Genomic DNA, 21595 nt, shown 5'->3' with positions numbered 1-21595 from the left:
AGTGACATATTTATTCTCAACATATTAGTATGAAAAAGCCAGTGTAAATAGAAGTAAAATATTTGTAGAAACAAGTCACACGTACAAATGTCAACAACAATAACAACCATTAAAGAAGAAACCATGAGATGCCTGCTCGAGCTAATGATTTTGCATTCTGCCACACAATGACTATGTAATCGTTTCATGCTGCATCATGACCACGCAATGATCAAAACCAGAATACGTCTCATGTGAATATAAGTTCATAATTATATGCAGCAAAACACATTTTGGACATGATGACATTTGTTGTAAAACAGCTATAGTTATTGGGAATCTCGTGCTGCCCCACAACAGCCTAAACGTGGCACCAGCTGCTTTAGGAACAGCCCAATCATGTCCATGATGTTCTGGTACTCCACCCTGTAGGAGAACACACCCTTTGAAGAGTAGTTTTTGCCTTACCACAGCCCTCATCACCAAACTTTTGTCTCTTGACAGGGACAGTATGCATAGTTCAGCATCCCTTGATTACTCAAACAAGGAAGTCAGAGAATACAATGAACACTTCATTTAACGACTGGTGTACACATGGAAACACTATACCTTTTGGAGGGCATGCAGAAAGTATACACCTTTTGGGCACATACCATGCTTTTAGGCGAATCATGATATCGCACACTGCTAGTGCACACCCCAAAGGGTGTACAATTTGTTTACACCTGTGTCTTTTACTATCTCCGACCTTCACAAGTGCCTGGAGAGCCAACAAGAAGCCCAACATGCCCAGGGGTCAGTGGTTGTGACCAAGCAAGCCATTGGGCAACGGTGCGGTTCACTTGCAGTGGTCAGAGGCCATTCGGCCCGTCCACTAACAGGTCTTGCTAGAACACAAGTCGTCACATCACATTGATTCCTCCCATTATGTTGACAGGTCGCCCCTTATACCTCTTCGAGATATCGTCTTGCACCTGGGAGACAAATAGAGAAAAATGATCCCATGGTACCTGGCTCGACAATAAAAGAAGACATTTGTATAATTCTCAACTTGAATGGGCCTGAAAAGTGTATGCTTAATCAACGCATATTGTTTGATTACCATACAAAACCTTCACGCAAGATTTTTATCCAAGTCAAACTGTCACCATATTTGCTCAAAAGTAAGACAAGTTTTTTTATAGATGTTTGCTGCCTAATGTCAACCCTCACTTTACAATCGAATACAAAAATTCAAGTGGCCTAAAAACTGCAATGATGCGCACAATTCTTTTATTTTTGCTTTATTCTTTCATTCCTTGATGCAGTGAAAAGTCACCCCTCTTGGTACAGTCAAGTTCACTTATGACAATACCAATTACCATATTTACTCGATTCTACCGCGCCCTCGATTGTAACGCGCACCCATTTTTCTCGTTGGCCCCGCACGATCACACCACTCGGGAAAACGACTCCTTTCGGGAGCGTCTTCCGTTTAAATATGAGGTACGGGGGAAGCTTGTGCCTATCTGACATGCAACGGAGCATTGCCGTCACTCCAGTTTAACCGTGGCCCGATGTCAGCACGCGAACTTGCTTTGCCCCCTTCTTCTCGACGGTTGTGGTGCCAGGCATGTCGAAGTAAAGAGGCGTCTGATCAGCATTCCCGATTTGCCCAAGCAGGTAGCCGTTGTTGTGCCGCAAGTTTAGGACGAACCTATGAAAACTGTGAAACTTTTCATCGTACTCCTCCGGAAACTTTTCGCATATGCCCGTTCGCCTTAGGAGGGAAAAGCCTTTCCTCTTCATAAAGTTAGTTAGCCAGCACCTGCTTGCTTTAGACTGGCTCCGCATTAGCCCTTTTTCTAAGGCCAACTACATAGCCTGCACTTGGAGCAGTTCTGTCGTCACGGGCCGCTGTGCCGCTCACTGCTCAATCACATACTCGCCGAGCAGCTCTTCAATTTGCGGAAACCGACCCTGCTGTGGTCCAATGAAGCCTTTGCGTGAATCTTTGCTGTCGACAATCTTCTGCTTTTGTTTCCACCAGTCCCGCACGCACGTTTCGGGAACTCTGAACGACCGCGAAGTGACCCGATTTCTGTCCGTTTCGGCACACGCGATGACTTTTCTTTTAAAAGCGGCATCGAGGTGCACTCATCAAGTTTTTGGAGTCGGCCCTTCTATGCCGTCGATGCTAATGCACTACAAGATGACGAACTCCTCAGCACACGTACGAAGTGCCGCACATGGGAAACATAGGCAGAAATGGCTGACGCGCCATGCAGATGCTCGTAGGGGGCGGCCATTTCGGAAATACCGATGGAAAGAGAATGACCGTATTCATTTTTTTTTTCGTACTCGATTCTAATGCGCATGCGATTTATGAACTCGCTTAACCAGAAAAAAGGTGCGCGTTAGATTCGAGTAGTTACGGTATAACAATATATTGAATATAACGATGAACAATGATGCCACCCCAGACTTTTGTCTGCTTTCTATGATAAAATAAACCACTTAATACGATGCTCCAGTGGCGAAATATTGAATTCAGCAATTGAATTTGGCTACAGCATCTGTCGCAAATGGCTCTTCGCACCGACGACATGCACCACACCCTCAGAAATTGTGTCGACTGCACCATTTACTAAGAAGCAAGAGAAGGAGGAGCTTTCCTTCCAAAGCAATGCCAGAAGAGGCCTGCAAAGCATTTGATGATGAAGGGGTGCCAAAGTTGTGGTCAGTGCTTAACAAACGTGTGTACGGTCCGGGTGACTTTCTTTATGCAAACAATGCTGTGGAAACATCAGAGTCTCTCAGTGATCAGCAAGTCTATGTGGGCTGCAAACAGTGGCAAGAACAACGACTCTGACGGAGCGTTTGAGCAACCTACTCAGGCAATTTTATCGCAGGAGGCCAAACAGATGATACAGTCTCTTCGGGACTTTGTTTTCAGGAAGGACTTCCCGCTCATCTACATGGCAACTACGGGCAGCACCTACATGCTCTTCAGAAAGATGTATACCAACTTCACATGAAGCCGCCTAAGGTGACTATGGCTTTGCACCAAAGAAGTAGTATTGAACCTCTTTATAGGAGACATGCTCTGGGCAGCGATTTCCGTCTTTTATATGAGATGTCTCTTATATGCAGGGTGCCAGGTATGCATTTTTTTATCAACCCATACTTTATTGTAGGCATCTATTATACCTATTTGTCTCTTATATCAGTGTCCCTTATAAAGGTGTTGGACTATATTACGTAGCTGCACTACGTTACTTGTATGCATATACAATGTTCTAATATCTCTTTTGTCTTTTTTTCTTTTTCAACCCCCTTGTAATAATTATCAGTTACTACCATTGAATTTTCTTGGCACTTGGATATCGTTATAACTGGATGCACTGTTGTTAGACTCGAGTAAACAGGGCACTATGTTGTGTAGAAAGTCATGACTCAAAGTCTTCCACAAATGTTCAGCAATTAGCATTCTGTACTATGAGTGAAAGCTATGATGCCGCTTGGCAGTTACTTGATCATCTCAAAGACGAATATACTACCTATGAGTCTGAGGCCTTCACAGAGGAAGTGCCATTAAAGCGCATCATCTGCAAAATGACTCCCTGCTCAATTTATGCAATTTTCAATAGGCACATACCAAGAGCAGCGTCTGCTATTGTAGTTAACTGACACAATCTAATATTCTCCCACAGAAGTTCCCACAATCGCTTAAATTTTTATTACTCCTGCGAGAGATGCTTCATAAATGCCCTCCGGGCTTTGTATACTGTTGCGCTTCTATAACACTGGCCATAACCATATCAGAAAAAAAAATCTATAAAAATTTGATTCAGTTGACCACCAACAGCACTTATTTTTCTACTTCTACCTCCTTTGGCACTCCAATTTGCAGATCTTGGTAAATTTGAACAAAAACAGCCCATTTTTCGCTTATTCTGAGATGAACAAGTGAAGGTGCAATACTCTGCCCTCATGTGGAGGAGGAAAGAGGGCTGACATCATAAGTTTTATTTGCAAATCATTTAATAAAATGGTGATGCAATAAAAATTTATTATGCACGTGTCAACAGTGTCAAGCAAAAGTGCTAGTGTATTTGCTGCACTGACCAGTGGCACCATCTGCTACCCTAATGCCAAAACGTGAAATTTTGCTTGTTTTGCTAGTGTAAAAAACGAGGCATCATCGTGCTATTGCACAACATAATTTTCTCGCATTGAATCACCACAGGCTTCTCTTCAGGTTTGAGAACAGGAAGAAAACTGTCTGGCGTGCATCAGGAATGTATTGTCAGGGCTGCATCAACCCTCGCATGAGCGAGTCAGGCTTCATTCTTTTGCCAAACCTCAAAAGAATCCTGATAGCTCATTGTTTAAACAGTGTTTTCATCATTCAATGGGCCGTCACAGTTTCTCTGATAGGTGTCATGGCAGCTGAATACAGGAAGCCTTTGCAGCATGGACACTGCATTCTAAACACTGTATCGACACCCAAAGAAACTATTTTGAAGAGTTTTCATTATATGCACTGACCAGATCAATATATTCTTTTTGTCACAACCAGCCTCTTCAGTGTATGCACAAAGTAGATGAATATCTGGTATGAATGAATTTATTTGGCAATAGTACAAGGGTGATTCCATGAGAGATCGACACGGGTCGAAAAGTTGATATTTTAGATTTGATTGTTTATTTTATAATTTGTGCTCATATCACCCAGTAGCCCAAAGTACACATCGTTTTTTTATTAAATGAATATATCAAGAGAGAAAAAATATTGAAGTTATTTTGCTGAGAGGGACCAATTTCGTCTCTGGTCATTTTTTAAAGTTAATGACGATATAAAAACATAAATGTTAGCTTGATGAAACTGAATTTCTTTCTAGAAAATGCATGCATATTGAAGAGTGAAGCACCATTGTTTGACGGTTCTACGCTGAAGCAAATTGTTTCGGAAAAATACCTGAACAGGTGACATTTTTAAAAAATGCTTGATTTGAGAGTGTTTTCCTCCCAAGTTAAACCAGCTAGCATTTTATAACTTGGTGACCTATTACAACATAATGTTTATAATATTGCCTGTCAATACCGTGGCTGTACCTCGAACACATAATTTTATAAATTGCCTCAAACTTTCAAATTCGTCGACAGTAAAGCCTATTGAAAAATCAATATTTAAAAAACACCATTTTCGATTTTTTTTTAAATCTGTTAAAACGTTCCTCACTTATGATAGAAAAAGAATATTCAGAAACATATTGCATTATATTATTCTCATCGACAACATTACGGGTGGAAGTTCCAGCTTTTCGAGCATGCACTTAGCCAATAAACGCATGAGAAATCGGGCTAAAAAAAGTGGTATTGAGCTTCTGACTCGTTTGAAACAGACCATAATTACAGAGGAGAAGCAGATTAGCACACTGAGGAATAAATTTCTGTAAAGGCGCGCCCATTTCTGGTGGGCTTCGCTCAGCATTAGAGGGACACTAAAGTCAACTATTAAGTCGACATTGATTGTTGAAATGGTGGCCCCAAAACCTCGTAGTGTTACTTTTGTGCCAAGGAAGGGCCTATTTTGAAATAAAATCACGTTTTAGTGGTCCGCATCGGGTTAGCGCACTTCAAGTTACCCGCCTAAAGAAGCGGACCAACCGGACCGTCTCACGTCACTGTTGCCGTGCATAATGTTGCCCGGCTTTACTGCGCTATTGGCAACAGACTGAAAGCAGCGAGAGCCACAGCAGCAACAACAGCCATTGATCCATTTCCCGTCATTGGCTTCGACTGCATTTCTGGCGCTTTGTTTCAACTGCGACTCACTAGATGGCATCACCTGTCCAGTGAAACCACGCGAAAATTGAATCTTTAAAACACTCGCGTCATTCCCCATAATAACGTTCGGCGGTTCTTTTTTCCATGAATCAAACAGAAACGAACAAGCAGCATTTTATTGCGTCTCTTGATGCACAGAAGGTTTTTAATTTAGAGAAGTTAGATCAATTATTAGTGATTAAATGTACGCGGTCCGTTTGCTGTCATCGGGATCATTTTGAAGATGTCCTACTGCGGCGCTTGTGTTGTTGTGCATTTACCTTAATTTCTTGATAAGTAGGGCACTGTTGTTGATAATATTGCCGTTTTAGATGTTGTCATACATTGAGCTTTCTATCTGACATAAATTGTTATGTGATTTCAGTGTCCCTTTAATGCCAGAGGAGCAAGACATAATTACACACTCTAAGGCAATCCGTACATATTTTCAGACATGATATATTAAAATGCTCTAACACTAGCATAGGACCACAGAAGGTAGTACACGAACACTTGCAATGACCCCCTCTCCTATCCCCTCTTAAGCTGAGGGATGCATTGAACAAAAGCCATGGTGTGCTCAAAACACTGCAGTTTTTCAGGTGACTTACAGCAGTGCTTAACACTAACAAAACACAACCATAATTTGTATCATTAGCTGAGGTTCACCAAATGCACGAAAACAGACCTGCAACACGTGGCAAAAATATGCACTAAAACAATTTTAAAATAACGAATGGTCTCTAGGTAATCTCCATTTGCATAGAGCATTTTGACATTCTTCAGCCATATGGTCTTCTACAACATCAGTTGAGATGCCGGCTTTATCAATCCCAAGCTTGCCGCTCTTAGGTAGGAGAGTGAATGTCGTGCTTTGCTAGGCTTTACTAAATTATGTTCCGTTAAAATGACAGATTTCTTACCGTTTCCTATAGTTGAAACCCTATGATATCACTCTTTGCCTACAAGAGGGGGTACACATGAAATTGTTCAGCAGGCGACCGGGGAAGGAAACGATAAACCATGTTCAGGTTCAGGAGGTGGCAGCAGCGTTACTAAATCTCAATATTCGTTATGCTTCGGTGGTTCCTCTCGCAAGCCTATTTAAGTGTTCTGAACCAAACGTTAAAAGCAGATGACTGTAATAGCTACCTTATGTAACCGAGGTGAGCAACTGAAATGCCAGAAACTTGGAGGTCTCAAGCCTCGGCTTCAAACGGCACATTGAGGTATTTCAGAAGGGCGTGCTTGAAACAGTCCTTCCCGTTTACCAAAACTGCTTTTCCTCTGTAATTATGGTACGTTTCAAACGACTCAGAAGCTCAATACCACTTTTTTTAGCCCGATATCTCATGCGTTTATCGCCTAAGTGCATGCTCGAAAAGCTGGAACTTCCACCCGTAGTATTGTCGATGCGAATAATATAATGCAATACGTTTTTTATTATTCTTTTTCTATCATATGTGAGGAATGTTTTATCAGATTTTATGAAAAAACGAAGATGGGGTTTTTTAAATATTGATTTTTCAATAGGCTTTACTGTCGACGAATTTGAAAGTTTGAGGCCATTTATAAAATTATGTGTGAGGTACAGCCACGGTATTGACAGGCAATATTACAAACATTATGTGTAATAGGTCACCAAGTTATAAAATGCTAGCTGGTTTAACTTAGGAAGAAAACACTCTCAAATCAAGCAACTTTTAAAAAATGTCACCTGTTCAGGTATTTTTCCGAAACACTTTGCTTCAGCATACAACTGTCAAACAATGGTGCTTCACTCTTCAATATGCGTACATTTTCTAGAAAGAAATTCCTTTTCATCAAGCTAATATTTATGTTTTTATATCATCGTTAACTTTCAAAAATGACCAGAGACGAAATTCGTCCCTCTGAGTAAAATAACTTCACTATTTTTTCTCTCCCGATATATTCATTTAATAAAAAAACGAGGTGTACTTTCGGGCTACTGGGTGGTATGAGCACAAAGTATAAAATAAACAATCAAGTCTAAAATATCAACTTTTCGACCCGTGTCGATCTCTTTCGGGCTACTGGGTGGTATGAGCACAAAGTATAAAATAAACAATCAAGTCTAAAATATCAACTTTTCGACCCGTGTCGATCTCTCATGGAATCACTCACAAGTATGGTACACTTTCACTAATTTATTCACAATTGGGCTAGAAAAACTGGTTGAAGAATCTGTTAGCTTGCATTAGCAGAGGTACAAGAAAGAACAAAACTATCTGCTCACAAAATTGGCAATATTTACGGCAATCCGGTTGCAAGACATCTTGAATTGAACACACACCCTGACGTTATTCATAAGCAAAGAGGAGTTGCAAAGCAACCTGGCCATTGGAACAGGCTTGCGTGCATCTGCTTCTGCAGTGCAAGTGCCGTTGCATTACTATAAGGTTTCATACCCAGCTGTGTAAATGTTAGCGAAAATACAACAAAAATTTGGTTCTATATAAGAGTGCTACATCAAAAAAGTGCTTAGGCAAAATTTATTTTAAAATAAAAGTAATAAAGCACCAATTAGAGGTGACTACACTCATTCTCCAAAAGCAGTTAATATTAATAATAGTCAGGGTTTAAAGGGACACTAAAGTTAAATAACAATTTATGTTAGAGAAAAAGCTCAATATATGACAACATCTAAAATGACAATATTATCAACAACAGTGCCCTACTTACCAAGAAATTAAGGTAAATGCACAAGAACACAAGCGCCGCAGTAGGCATTTTCAAAATGATCCCGATGACAGCAGACGGACCGCGTACATTTAATCACTAATAATTGATCTAACTTCTCTAAATTAAAAACCTTCTGTGCATCAAGAGATGCAATAAAATGCTGCTTGTTCATTTCTGTTTTCATAGAAAAAATAACCACCGGATGTTACTATGGGGAATGGCACGAGTGGTTCAAGATTCAATTTTTGCGTGGTTACACGGGACAGATGGTGCCATTTACCGGGGCACAGTTGAAACAAAAGCGTCTGCATTCTCGAAGCCAATGGCTAGAAATTGATCAATGGCCATTGTTGCTGCTGTGACTCCCACTGCTTTCGGTCTGCTGCTACTAGCGCAGTAAAGTTGGGCATCGTTGTGCACGGCAACAGTGACGCGAGTCAATCCGGTTGATCCGCTTCTTGAGGCGGCTAACTTGAAGTGCGTTAAGCCGATGCAGAGCACTAAAACCTGATTTTATTTTAAAATAGGCCCTTTCTTGGCATGAAAGTAACACTACGAAGTTTCTGGACTACCATTCCAACAATCAACGTCGACTTATTAGTTGGCTTTAGTGTTGTTTTGACATGCGAGAACTGCAATATGGTTACAAGGGACACGGCAGTGGAGGGCTCCTGAAATATCGACCACCTGGAATTCTTTAACACTCACTTAAATCTCAGTACATGGGCTTCAAACATTTGTGCCTTTATCAAAAATGTGGCCGCCATGCTGGGATACAATCCCGCGATCTTCGGGCCAGCAGCCGAGCACCATAACCAATAGACCAATACGGCAGGTCACTGTGGGCTGTTAACTTCACGTTTAAAAGCTTCTAATGAAACGCTCAATATATGAGTGATTTCGATGGTGCATCACTCATTTTTAATGCATTCACGACAAAGACAGACCTTGTTGTTATTAAACTATTACAGCAAGCCCAATTGGTTTAGTGTACACGTAAAATGACCGGTTATGTTTTATCCAGCACGGGCTAATTGCAAGATGAAAATAACAAAAATTTAGTCACTTATAAATCTACCTTGTAATATCTGGGTCCATTGGTAGACATTTACCAAAAATTAACAGAGAAATCAAATTAACAAAAGTCATATCAACCGAAGTCATATCAAATTCTATCAAGTCTTTTGTACTACTAATAAATACTTGCCCATTTGATCAATGCTCAAGGTATAACCACTTAGCTGAATTCCTGAGACAAGCATTATTTTCAAAATATTCATGCGCAAACGCTGTCACAGAAACTATTACATGTGAGCACCAAAAGTTTACAGATAGTGAGTAGTGCTGTTTAAAGTCTGCTGATAATGTAGTGGTATTTTGTAACCTTGTAGTCGCCAGCTGCTTAGGAGACTTTCTATGCATGAATACAGTCTACTTTTTCGTCAAGAGTACCACGAGCATTGAGCTTGGCTTGTATTTAATTCAGTAATTGCAGCATACAGTGAAACACCAATCATATGATTCTCAGGGACCACACAAAACCATCAAATAATCCAAACGTTGTATAATCGAAAAAGTAAGATTGTAGGCAGTGACACTCAACATTGCCTAAAAAAACGGGTACACACCGCCTGAATAAGCTCACGACACGACCGTGTGTCTCTGCAAGGAAGGTAGACTAAATTATTCTTGTCAGCGGCAGCTAATGATAGCATTACTAAGTTGGAAGAGGTGCGAGCGAATCTTTATTCGAAAATCAAATCCAACGCACATCTTTCTTCACATAAACAGAGTGTAAAAAATGCCTGCACATGAGAATGAAACCGAAACTGCCCTGCCGATAGCCTTGCGTTAGAAGAGTCAGACACAGTGCCATTGCTATCACATAATAGTGATGGACCACAAGTTTGTGTAGAATATCTTTAAGCGCGACTGAGCACTGCGCGTTGTAACTTGTAAGCTTGTGAAGTGAAACTAGTGATGTCCAGCTGTTGCTATATATGAACTTTGACGTCATGAGAAAGTAATTTCGCATGGTGAAAATACCTCTGTCTCGCCCTTATGTGTGCGCAAGCCTGTTACTGCGAGTGCGACAAAGGCAGGAGATCAGCTGCATGTCAACAAGTAAAAGTTTCCATGGACCTATCAATAGCCCTACCACAGTGAATGAAATGGCTTTTGGTTTTTTTTTTTTTTTCCAAGAAATAAAGCGTGCTTCTGTGCATCCAGCACTTCGTTTTCATAATGACATTGTTTACAGTGTGCAGTGGAGTGGTGTGCAAAGAGATGGGGAGAGATGGAGAAGTTGCTGGTCCATCAGTATGTGTTATCACAAGTTCATATCAACGGCAATGACCTTTGAGATAGCTGGCAAATGTGACACGTAAGTGCTCCGGCTATGTTGATCTATAAGTGCCATCACCTCTTTTTATTTTCTATATATTAAAAGCCCGCCTGTGCAAAGAGGGGTCCCATGACACTTCGAAAAACCTTTTGAAGTTCCCCAATTCCAGAAAATGAGATCATAAATTCATTATTAGGTTGCTACCACATATACATGGCGATGCGTGGAGTTTCTAGCAATACGTTGGCAAAATAAAAGACATTTGTTGCAGTAAAACCTCGTTAATATGTACCCGCTTCAAGCACACCAACGGTTTAACGTAGTTGTAACAAATACCTGACCGAGTCTTATAGAGACTAAAGAATTCGCAGACTGCTTAAAGTGGCCCTAAAACACTTTTTGAGCAAGGTCAGAAAATGCTGCTATTTGGTAGCTCCCAAGAACACACGAGCCAAATATAGTAGCGCAGCACGTGGCCCGCAAGTCAGAATAAATTCTCGAAGTCAGATAAAAATTACTTTCTCCTCTTTCAACAAATGACGAAAGAAGATAAAAAATCACTCGTCGTAGCTTTTGTATCAGCCATTGGCCGATTTGAACGTGGTGCGCTTGGTTGTTACAGAGATTGCCACAAGAGGCCGCGGCTTATCCACGCGTACAGGCGCAATTGCACTGAAAAGCCACGTATTCGAAGAAAGAAAAAAAGAGAAAAAGTGATCAAGGTCACAAGGCATGCGTGACGTATTTGCTTTCCTCGTGTCATCCCTCCCTACTTAGCTTTTGTAGAGAAGAGAATGCAATCGAAGCGTGAGACAAATCTTAGCAACTCCACTTGTAATGGACGGATTTTGAAATTTTTGTGGCAGTGAATTCACGATGCATTCAACTTTTTTACTGAATCCATTCCATGGCTACTTGAAAAACTGTTGCAGGGCCCCTTTAAGCCATAGTGGTTCGTCTTATGCCTACTGGTTAGTGTATACCAACTGCATACTGCAATAACATTTCGTGCCATAAAAGTTTACAGCACTGCTGAACTTGCAGACGCCACATTGTGCTGCAAATGATTTTCCATCATCCTGATAAGTGCAGTACTTGTGCAGAAGCTCTGCCTCTCTAGCTTTCCCTCGATTGCCAAGAAAATTTGTCCGCGTGTACAGCAAAGAAGATCAGCTGATCGATTACCCTGACTTCTGCGCGATGGTGGCGATGCCTTTGCAGGTATTCACAGGGAAAAAAACAGACTAGGCAGCGACCACTGACAAACGAACACACAGGTATAACCTATCGCTGATGAAAAGCTTTATTAAGGTAAGTATCCCGAGCTATCTGCCTAAGCACTGATGAAGCGTAGTGTCACTTTAAGCAATATTTCACGCTTTTAATATGAGACAACCTGGACGCACTGGACCATTGATCGCTGCAGCCTCGTTGTGTGGGCATGTGTTCAAGCGAGCATTCCTCTGTAGAAAAAAAATTGCCTCGATGTTGCTAAGTTGAGCATTGAGGGCCACAGGCCCTAAGGAACCTCGCTGCATCACGCTAGGCGCATGAGTATGATACAGTGAGCGCAGCACTGCTGTAATGCTGTTATGAGGCAACCACCCAAATGTGCCTCCACTGCCAGGACCGCTATAGAAGATTGCGGAGTGCACATTGCTTGCAGAAAGCTCATCGCCATGTTGACCTAACAGGCTACTCGCTGCATATGTGCATGGTCTGAAGTGGAGTGGACGCATTCTACAGCAAATGAATCAGAAGTCACGGCATGTGCTGAGTAAGCCTAGCGCTGCACGCAACTAGCTGGTACATGATCGGCTCCCTGCATGCGACTCCACCACGTTTCGAAGAAATAGCCAGTTCTCGCTTAGTAGCAGATCGTGGTAGCACATATTGTGGACAGCGATTATGTCCGTTCGGTCGCTATACCACACTGTGTATCCCGGACCCCACAGTTGTTTTGAAACGCCTTTTGGCATTGCCACCACGTGCTATCAGATGTCCGTGCAAGAATGACAGAATACTTTCTGCGCTTTGGCGAAAATAAATGGCTTCAAGGTGGGTGTTTTCAGCAATATTTGCTGCGACACTTAATTTATTCTTTTCTTGATGGTGCTGGCACACGTCCAGAGATACATAAAAACCACACAGATGCATTTTTGTAGCTGGTGGTTAACGAGTAATATGCTTAGTGCATATTTATGCCACGCTCCCAACAGGTATGTATTAACGAAGTTTCACTGTATCACCAATTGCAGTCTTTCTTGAAATGTTTGCTCTCCCCACTTGAGAAATGTGACGTGCACAGACCTGTTTTTGTAGCTGCCTGATCTTGGCCAAGATGAGCTCCAGCTTTGGCTGCAGCTGCCGCTGCTCGTCGAGTGCCTCCTGGCGTCGAGTGGCCACTGCTTCTCGAGACTGCAAGTTCTTGTCGGCCAAGTACAGCTTCTGCTGCAGCGTCTCCACCAAGCGGTCGACATACCTGCACGTCGGTTCGAAGGACGACATCCTTTACATGTATCTTTTTCTTTTTGTGCTGTTTTTCTCAGTGTTCAAGCTCTCTTTACCCTACAAAGAGAAAATGTTTCCACACACAGGAGCACAGTAGGCTCTCAGTAAACGGAAAACCCTTAAACAGAACTGCTGCTCTAATGGTACAAGTGCTTCTAGCTGACAAGATTAGTTTCGTACTTGTATTTTGCACCCTTGTCCATTTCACAGTAACTGAAACTCTTGTTAAATGGAACATATTCTCCAGGTCCCTTGAGATTTTGTTTAACGAGAGTCCACTGTACTGGGCACAGCTCACTGCCATGTTTGTTTCTACTAATCATTTTTTATTTTAGCATCAAAAAGATTAGGACTGTTGGCACCATTTTTGCTACCAAAGGGAACGTATTATGATAGTATGTATTGGCTAACTTGGTTCACATGATCACTGCACTAAACGGATGTGAGTGCAGCCAGAAAAAATAAATGCAGCCTTCTTGTCAGTCCAATTATTCGCCTGTGTGAAGTCGTGCTTGCCAAGCCGCGACATCACCGTCGACCACCCTCACGATTCGTCTCGCCTCCTCGTCGCCCCAGGCGGTGACTTCGCTTTCGACGGGCGTCACGGCTTAAACGCCAACTACAACTTAAATGAGTTTTGGGTACACGCTGAAAAACTCATCACTTTCCACGCGATCAGAACGAAGTGTGAAAAACGAAGAAGGGAACCAGATCGTCTGGCTACGTCCAAGGTCAAAGAAACAACTGAGCGAGCCAGCGCCCCTGGCTCTTGCCCATGCCTGCCCCCCTTCTTCCTCCCTTATTCGCAACAACCTACTCATGGTGTACTGGTAGCTACCATTGGGTACTGTTGGATAATGCAGGTTTTGCTTAATAAAATATGTCAGTGCAACAAACATTAGCACATTTTACTCTGCAAGCATGACACCAAAATAAGGCCGACAATGCTACTCCTCAGTTTTTCCACAACCTTTGAATCATAGTAAGCTACTATCTGAACATGTTTCCAAGCTCTCGTGCATGCCTGCTACAGCGATATTGTCATTTCAATGCAGACAATAGCTGCACGAAATAATTACTTTGTGTTCACCTATTGTTTGCTATGGGTCCAAGATGCAATGAACTACTTCCTACCTTGACCTGCTCTACTCCTGGCCTATCCACCTAGTGCTGTTCTGCAGGGCTCCCTGCACAGACTAATACCAGACTGCATCGCTAACAGGAGATAAAAGCTAGCCTGGCTGAGCACTGACTTAAGCATCGGTGCATACCAGCGTGCACTAGAAAATGCCTTCATATCTCGTATCTTTTAGTTACTACGATATCTCTTATCCTTTTAAATCAGGCAGGCAATCGCAGACTCGAAGCAGATAAGCCCACTTGCCAAAATGCTGGCTCCGGTGAAAACCCCTGTTTAAGAATTTTTTCATATCTCTAGTAGTGAGACTGTTCATGCGACGCTCCTATCATTATCCTCCTAATATCAGCGATTATCTGCAAAGAAATTCAAAAGCCCCTATTTTGGTGCACTAGTATTTGGATCCTCTGTAATTACTTGTCCACACATTTACATATTTTTCTGTTTTGTTGGTCTCAGAAGAATAAACATTATTCAAAATGTTACATAAAAGTCAATCAATCATTTAACTTTAAAATGGTGCTTCGCGGCAGTGTAGATTTCCCCTGGATAAGTGTTTTGACGGTCTAGCATACCTTTGCTGCAGTGAAACCACCTTTACAAAAAGTTACATGCGGATTAATATGTACCAATTCATTGATTCCATATAGTTCAAAATTTTCAATAATTTAAATTTGTTATTGAACCAAACTCAGATACTGCAATGTTCATTCAAATAATTGAAACATTTCAATATTCGCACAACCCTTGTAAACAAAAACAAAATGAAAAATTGAGCTCATCTCACTACTCCTGCAACACACAACTTTATAACAAAGACCAGAACTTTAGGTAAAATGCCTATTGTTTCCCGGAGTACGTTTCGAGCCTATTTAACATATAGGCACGAACTAAAGAATGGGAAACATTCTCATCATACATTTATTGTGCCTATAAGTGCCTATATTGAGGTTCGTGCCTATATCAGCTTTTCAGCGCCTAAATATGCCTTTTCGCATTTGTTGAGTAAAGGTTTTGCTTAAATGGGCTCTTCATATAGAGGAAAACAAGAATCACTTGGTGTAGCCATATTAACGACAACACATGCATAGCACGCTAGCAGTTTTGTTTTTTGTTCATGTTTTTAGCTCCTGGTAAGGTGCAATTATGATTTGGCGTAGAGTCAACGCGCGTACACTGTGTCATGTCGGCGAAAACAGATCATAAGTCCACGCACTGCCACAACCAATGTATAATCAGACTCTGCCAATGCTCTATCACGCATGTGACATTTGCCAATGCTCCGATAACATCACAATATAAACGCACCTTTACGTGAGCGGGGCTTGTACGCCAGCGAGGCAAAGCGAGGCTACCACTTACAGCGCTACCGAGCCCTCCTAAAATATTTCCGTTCTGCGGCTTGGTTCGAGAGTAGTGCAGCATAGAAGTTGCGTGAGCAGGGCTAGAGTGTACTGTAGCAAAACAAAAAGAGGCTAATACTAGTGTATCCCTGGCCCCTTGAAGATCTTCGTCGCTAGGTTCGAGAGAAGCACAGCCCAGTGGTTGCGTTTTGGAGGATAGAGTACAGTGTAGCTACAACGTACTCAAATCAGCCGAAACTGAGCTAGGCTAGCGCTATCGCCTACAGCTAACACGTATGCTTCGTTGGCACTTATGTTCTTTATAATGGCAGCTGTCGAAAGTCTGCCTAGCGATGCGGAATAAAGAGAAGCCGTGAAGTGTACTTGTCAGGCAATGGACCAGTGGATCACAGCGCTACTATGTCAATCGAGAGACGATCCACGTGGAAAGCAGGGGAGAAGACATTGGAAAGGTCAACAATATTGTGAGTTTGACGTACAATCTGAAGCACGCATAGGCGTAAAGCTCCCAACATTGCTTACGCTTCTGCCAATTTATTTAAACACCTGAATCTGTGCAAATAGCATGCATTTAGTGGTCATTCCATGGGCACACAGATTCGTATTGTTATTTCTGTATCCGCATCTGTGAACTCGCATGCACCCATTACACAGAATGCAGTTATATGCGAGAGCTTCACTGACATTATAGCCACTTTCAACTTTACCGCTTAGACTGTATAGTAATCCTCATTCTAAACTTCTCGAGTAACATCATACAATAAAAATTATGCACTAAGTGGTTGAAATACGCACTAGGGGCAGAATATCACTATCGCGTTCAACGTATAGCTTAAGGATACCCAGTTTTTTCGGATGTGCAGGAAGAGATTCGCCCTGTCCCCAGTAGACCAGTCGCTGACAGGTGTGGCTTGTGCAAACCTAAGTGCAACCGTGTAGGGATGCGACGTCCTCCACTGCCGCTGCGTGCGAAGACGCTGCGGCCGGGTTCGTCGATTTCTCCGGCACGGCGCAGAAACCACGCACGATGCAGGCTAACAACAACGGGTTTATTAACCCAAGTTGCAGCACAGTGCGACACTCACGGGCTTGCAGGCCGTATAGGGAACTCCGCAAGACTGAGCAAGTACGCTTGCCTAGGGCGCGACGACTCCCGCACAAGGGCCGAAGTCGAATGCACGAACGAGAAGCCGCCTGCTTAGCAGCGCGTCAACCCCTCGTGAAGGCCTGAGAGCATCTGCCGCGACGAGCGAATCGTCGGACGCAACACAGCTCGTAGGAAAGGAGGATGTCACGCGCGCGCGCTCAAAGAGAAATGGCGCTGCGTTGTGACGTAGGCCCGCGCAGCGCGCCAGCGTAGCGTGCCCAGACATGCCAGCGCGGGAAGGAGCCGACGGTCGACTCGCCCAGACCATGAGGCACCCTGGCAGCCATCTTGGCGGATGCCGGTGCTTATGCGCGCCCGGGCTACGCTGTCGGCACGCGCGCGGCAGCTGGGGAACGAGGCGCCAGGTAGGAGGGCGCTCTCTATTCCCACATCCCCCTCTCCTAAGACCAAGGCCGCCCTAAAGACGCCGTAATGACAGCATCCACCGACACCGAAAAAACTGGGGTCCAGCTCAGTGCCGTCCAAGAGATCGACGGGGGCCCCGGTGTCTTCGTTCGGCGGCGTCTCAGCAGAAACCTGGGGCCGCGGGAGGGCGGTAGACACCGCTGCAGCGATGGCCGACTTGAATGAAGAGTCCGTGACGAGCGGCGCTACGACCGCCTGAATGGAGTCGGTCGACAGGGCAGGTTGAAGGCCCGGGCCAGGCGGCACCGCCAGACTTCGCTCGGTGAACCCGCGAACGGAGGTGGGTAGCCTCGTGCACCAGCAGGACACCACAAGCGTCGTAGTAGGAGGCCTCAGGAACAGGCGGCATCAAGGCACCTCCGGAAGCGTCGAGCAGGTCCGAGTGGGTGCGTCCAGAGAAAGGACGCAGGACGGACTCGGGTCTAACCCCACCCAGACTATGCGTTGCTTGGACCAGCGACGAGTCGACACGAAGGCGACCGGGCCTCTGTGCCTTGTTGGAACGTCCACGTAGCGACTTCACGACGAGGCGGTGTCTTGTTGGCCGGGGCCGGGGGAGCACTCGACGGAGGCGGCATGGACGCGGCCAGTGCCTGCGTAACGACCGAGCGCGCGGCTGGTCTTCCGGGCTTTTTTCTTGGAGGAACGGGCCATCAAGGAGGACATCACGAGTGCTGAGGTGTCGGTGAAAAGCAGAAATGCACTGAAGGTTTGGCCCAGGAGGCGCGACAGGCTGGCCCAATAAAGAGAGCCTACTCCGTCGGATTGAAGGTTGGGTGAGCCAATAGGGCGCACACTTCCCTTCTCCCGCCGACTACGCGTAACATACCCAGTGAGAGTGTGAGCCACCGGGGAAAGGGCTTTTCTCTCTCGAGCAGCGGGGATCGCTCGGAACCGGGTGGATATTCCGCGCGCAGCGCTTGTACGTGGTGTTACCAGGGAGAAAGCTCGCCAGGTAGCCGTTACTGTTGCTGCTGGATGGGCAATCGCACAGCAGCTATATTCTCCGCTCCCTTACATGGAGGGGATAACATCCCGCTACATGCCGGGGGCGAAAATCAGCCTAAGTGCGTTTTCGCAGGTTGTACCGGTGGTGTGGTTTGGAACCAGCCTTATCCCGGTTTCCCTGCGGTTCGGTGACCGCCTCCCCCTCCCCAAAGTCGTTGCTGTGGGCAACGAAAGATTTGAGGTTGGAGACGTTAACTGGACCACCGACTGCTCTCCCTTGGGAGTCAGCCAGCTTGTATACCAGAGGCGACACTTTGGTCTGCACTCAGTATGGGCCCAACCACTTGGCCAAAAGGGAGGCCGAGATGCCTTTGGCGGCGTCACTCAAGACGTGATTGCGCCTGAGGACGACGAGATCGCCGACATCATAACGGACATCCCGATGCGACCGGTCATATTGAGCCTTCTGAACAGCTCGCGTTTTTACCAGGTTGAAATGCGCCAGCTCGAGGGCCGCGTCCATCCGTGAGCGCAGTTCCGCCGCGTAGCCAGACGGGCTGACCTTCATGACGCTTGCCCCACTGCCGCCCCGTAAGACACGGTCCATGGGGTTAGGCAGCTTTTCCCAAAGTTGAAGCCGGGCATGTACCCTGTCGAGCGATTGACCGTAGACCGCAAGGAAAAGCCAATCTCGTTGAGACAGGCATCCCAATCTCTGTGTTGCTGCGCAAAGGCTGTTAGCAAGGGCTTGAGGTTCCGGTTGATCCGCTCGGTCGGGTTGGACTGTGGGTGATACGTGGTTGTTTTATGGTGCTTAATGCCAAAGGCAGCACACGCATCCACAAACACCTTGGACGTGAAATAGGAAGCATTGTCCGTGATCAACTCCGCCGGAAAGCCAAAGCGGGTAAAGACCTCGGTCAACTTGTCCCAGATTACGCGTGCCATTAACTTCCGAAGGAGAAACAGTTCAACCCACTTCGTGAAGTGATCTGTGACAGCCAGGAGAAAAATATGGCCTCTCTGGCTTCTAGGGAAAGGTCCCATAATGTCACAGGCCGCGACCTGCCAAGGTTGTTGGCTGTCGATCGGCTGCATAAGCCCGGATGGCTTGCCCCCGCGAGGCTTCACGCATTGGCACACGCGGCATGAGCGGGCGTAGTGAAGGGCGTCGCGCTTCATGCCAGGCCAAGTAGCGGTGCGGCACAACTTTTGAAAAGTCTTGAGGCCACTCGCGTGTCCGGCCAACCGCGAGTCGTGGAAATAACCTAGGGTGGCTTTCCTTAGACTGCGGGGTATCACCACCTTGAAAGACTCCTGGGGAGCTTCTTCAGAGGGGTTGTAGCGCAGGAGAACGCCGTCGGCATCAAGCAGGTACGAGTCCAACGTGCCCGCAGCAATACCAGCCTGCGTACGGCACTCGGCGCCGACAGCAATACCAGATGTCTGTTCGCGCCCGGCAGCTTGACCGCCCCACTCCACTTGGGAGCTCAGCTCTTTGAGCTTGTCAACGATGTGTTGACAAAACGGATCGTCCTGCTGTGCCTTGAGCAGCTCCTCTCTGCTAAAGATGATACCGGTGGACGTGACAGGGTCTACCAGGTATGCGTCCTCACCCGAGGCTATCGACTCGAAAGTCACTTCGCCATCGGGGTTCGCGCCTTTCGACCCTTCAGAGCCAGAGGGCCCGAGGTCTACTTGATGCGATTGCTCTCGGGAGTGGCGGACACAAGTGTCGGACGCCGAAACGGGGGCACGCGACAAGGCGTCAGCCACGACGTTCGAACTCCCTTTCCTGTAGCGCACAACAAAGTTGTACCGCTGCAAGGTCAACGCCCAGTGCGCGAGGCGGCCCGAAGGCACGCGCAAGCGCTTAAGCCAGGCGAGTGCCATGTGGTCCGTTTCCACCACGAATGGCACGCCGTCGACATAGCAGTCGAACTTCCGGAGAGCAAAAACTGTAGCGAGACATTCCCTTTCTGTGACGCTATAGTTACGCTCGGCGGCGTTAAGTGACCGGCTCGCAAAGACGACTGGCCGGAGGACGCTGTCGTGCTCCTGAAGGAGTACCGCGCTGAGACCCAGGTCGCTCGCGTCCACTTGGACAACGAACTCCCTGTTGTTGCGAACGACGGGCCTGTCCCGCCGAAGCCACCACTGTTGCGAAAGACGGACCGATCCCGCCGAAGCCACCACTGTTGCGCAAGACGGCGACGCCAACACGGTCCTGTAGGCGCCACTGCTTCCAACTCCGCCGGGAAGGTCACCAGCCGTTTGGTAGCGTATTTTTATCAGCTCGCGACTGCTTCTGCGCAGAGCTGATAAGACAAGCGGACGAGACGACGGTGAGTTAAACAAGGTTTATGTACAGCATATACACAGAGGCATTACAAATTCGGCACTGGGGCCGACAGAGACTCGAAGAGCCGAGCTCTCCTCTCTAATACATAGGTCAACTTTTCGCCTAAGACCGCCGACTCACACACATGTCGGCTCTCCGACATGGGGACTCCTCTCTCTCGTAGGACCGCCGATCGTGACGCGCCGCAGGGCTTCTTTTATTTACGCCGTGCCATGCGTTAGCATGGCGCGGCGGCCCCATTGGAGGAATCAGACCACCAGACACGAGGACGCCGGCTCGCTGTCACGTGCGCAGCTGACTCAATGCACGTGGGCCAGAGGGGCGCCGCGCGTGTTCACGCCGTCGAGTTGATCGCGCCAGGCGGACTGCGGGCTGGCCTTGACCCAGATTGCCTTTTCCAGAGGCACGGACGTTTGACGAGGACTCGCTGGCATAACAGCACCCCCGCCGCCAGACAATGCACCGGAAAGACGAGCTGCTTCCACGGGGCTCGGATGTCAGGTGCGCTCGTTCGCCAGGTCCCTCCAGGTTCGCCTCCAGGGCCATGGGGAGAATACAGCTCCAAACTGTTCCGGGAACACATCCCATTTTTGACGACGGATCCCAGCTCCACTGGCTTGTCGCCACAACTTAAAACCAGCTTCACTCGTCTCTTCTGACCATCTTCGGTTTCAGCACTTGTCGATGGTTCTGCAACTTGCCAAGAACGGATCGACAACAGAAAACACACGACACACGCAAGTGCCTTCGGTCACCCGACAGAACACCAGACAAAGTATAGTACAACATATACCTATCTACATGTCTATCGGAATTTTGTTCCCTCTACATCAAGAGGCACATGTGGGACACAAGACTCTTA

The 21595-nt window shown here is 45.9% G+C and overlaps 1 protein-coding gene across 2 annotated transcripts in view; it reads right to left on the bottom strand.

The window, feature by feature from the left end:
• Positions 1-373: 373 nt before the first annotated feature.
• The window catches only part of LOC119172554 (CDK5 regulatory subunit-associated protein 3), a 56363-nt gene continuing 35141 nt past the window's right edge, over positions 374-21595 (bottom strand). Inside the window, exons 13-14 of one of the 2 annotated variants that reach the window (XM_037423711.2) lie at positions 13148-13319; positions 374-953 (exon numbers count right to left, since the gene is read on the bottom strand). In XM_037423711.2, the coding sequence (XP_037279608.1) occupies positions 882-953; positions 13148-13319 (244 nt within the window). In that variant the 3' untranslated portion in view covers positions 374-881. The remainder of the gene's footprint in view (positions 954-13147; positions 13320-21595) is intronic. The other variant, XM_075893886.1, reaches the window with a different exon arrangement.

This window comes from Rhipicephalus microplus, chromosome 4 (genome assembly GCF_043290135.1).
Source record: "Rhipicephalus microplus isolate Deutch F79 chromosome 4, USDA_Rmic, whole genome shotgun sequence".
Lineage (NCBI taxonomy): Eukaryota > Metazoa > Arthropoda > Arachnida > Ixodida > Ixodidae > Rhipicephalus > Rhipicephalus microplus.
Note: the sequence above shows the minus strand (reverse complement) of the source record. Positions and strands in the feature narration are given on the sequence as shown.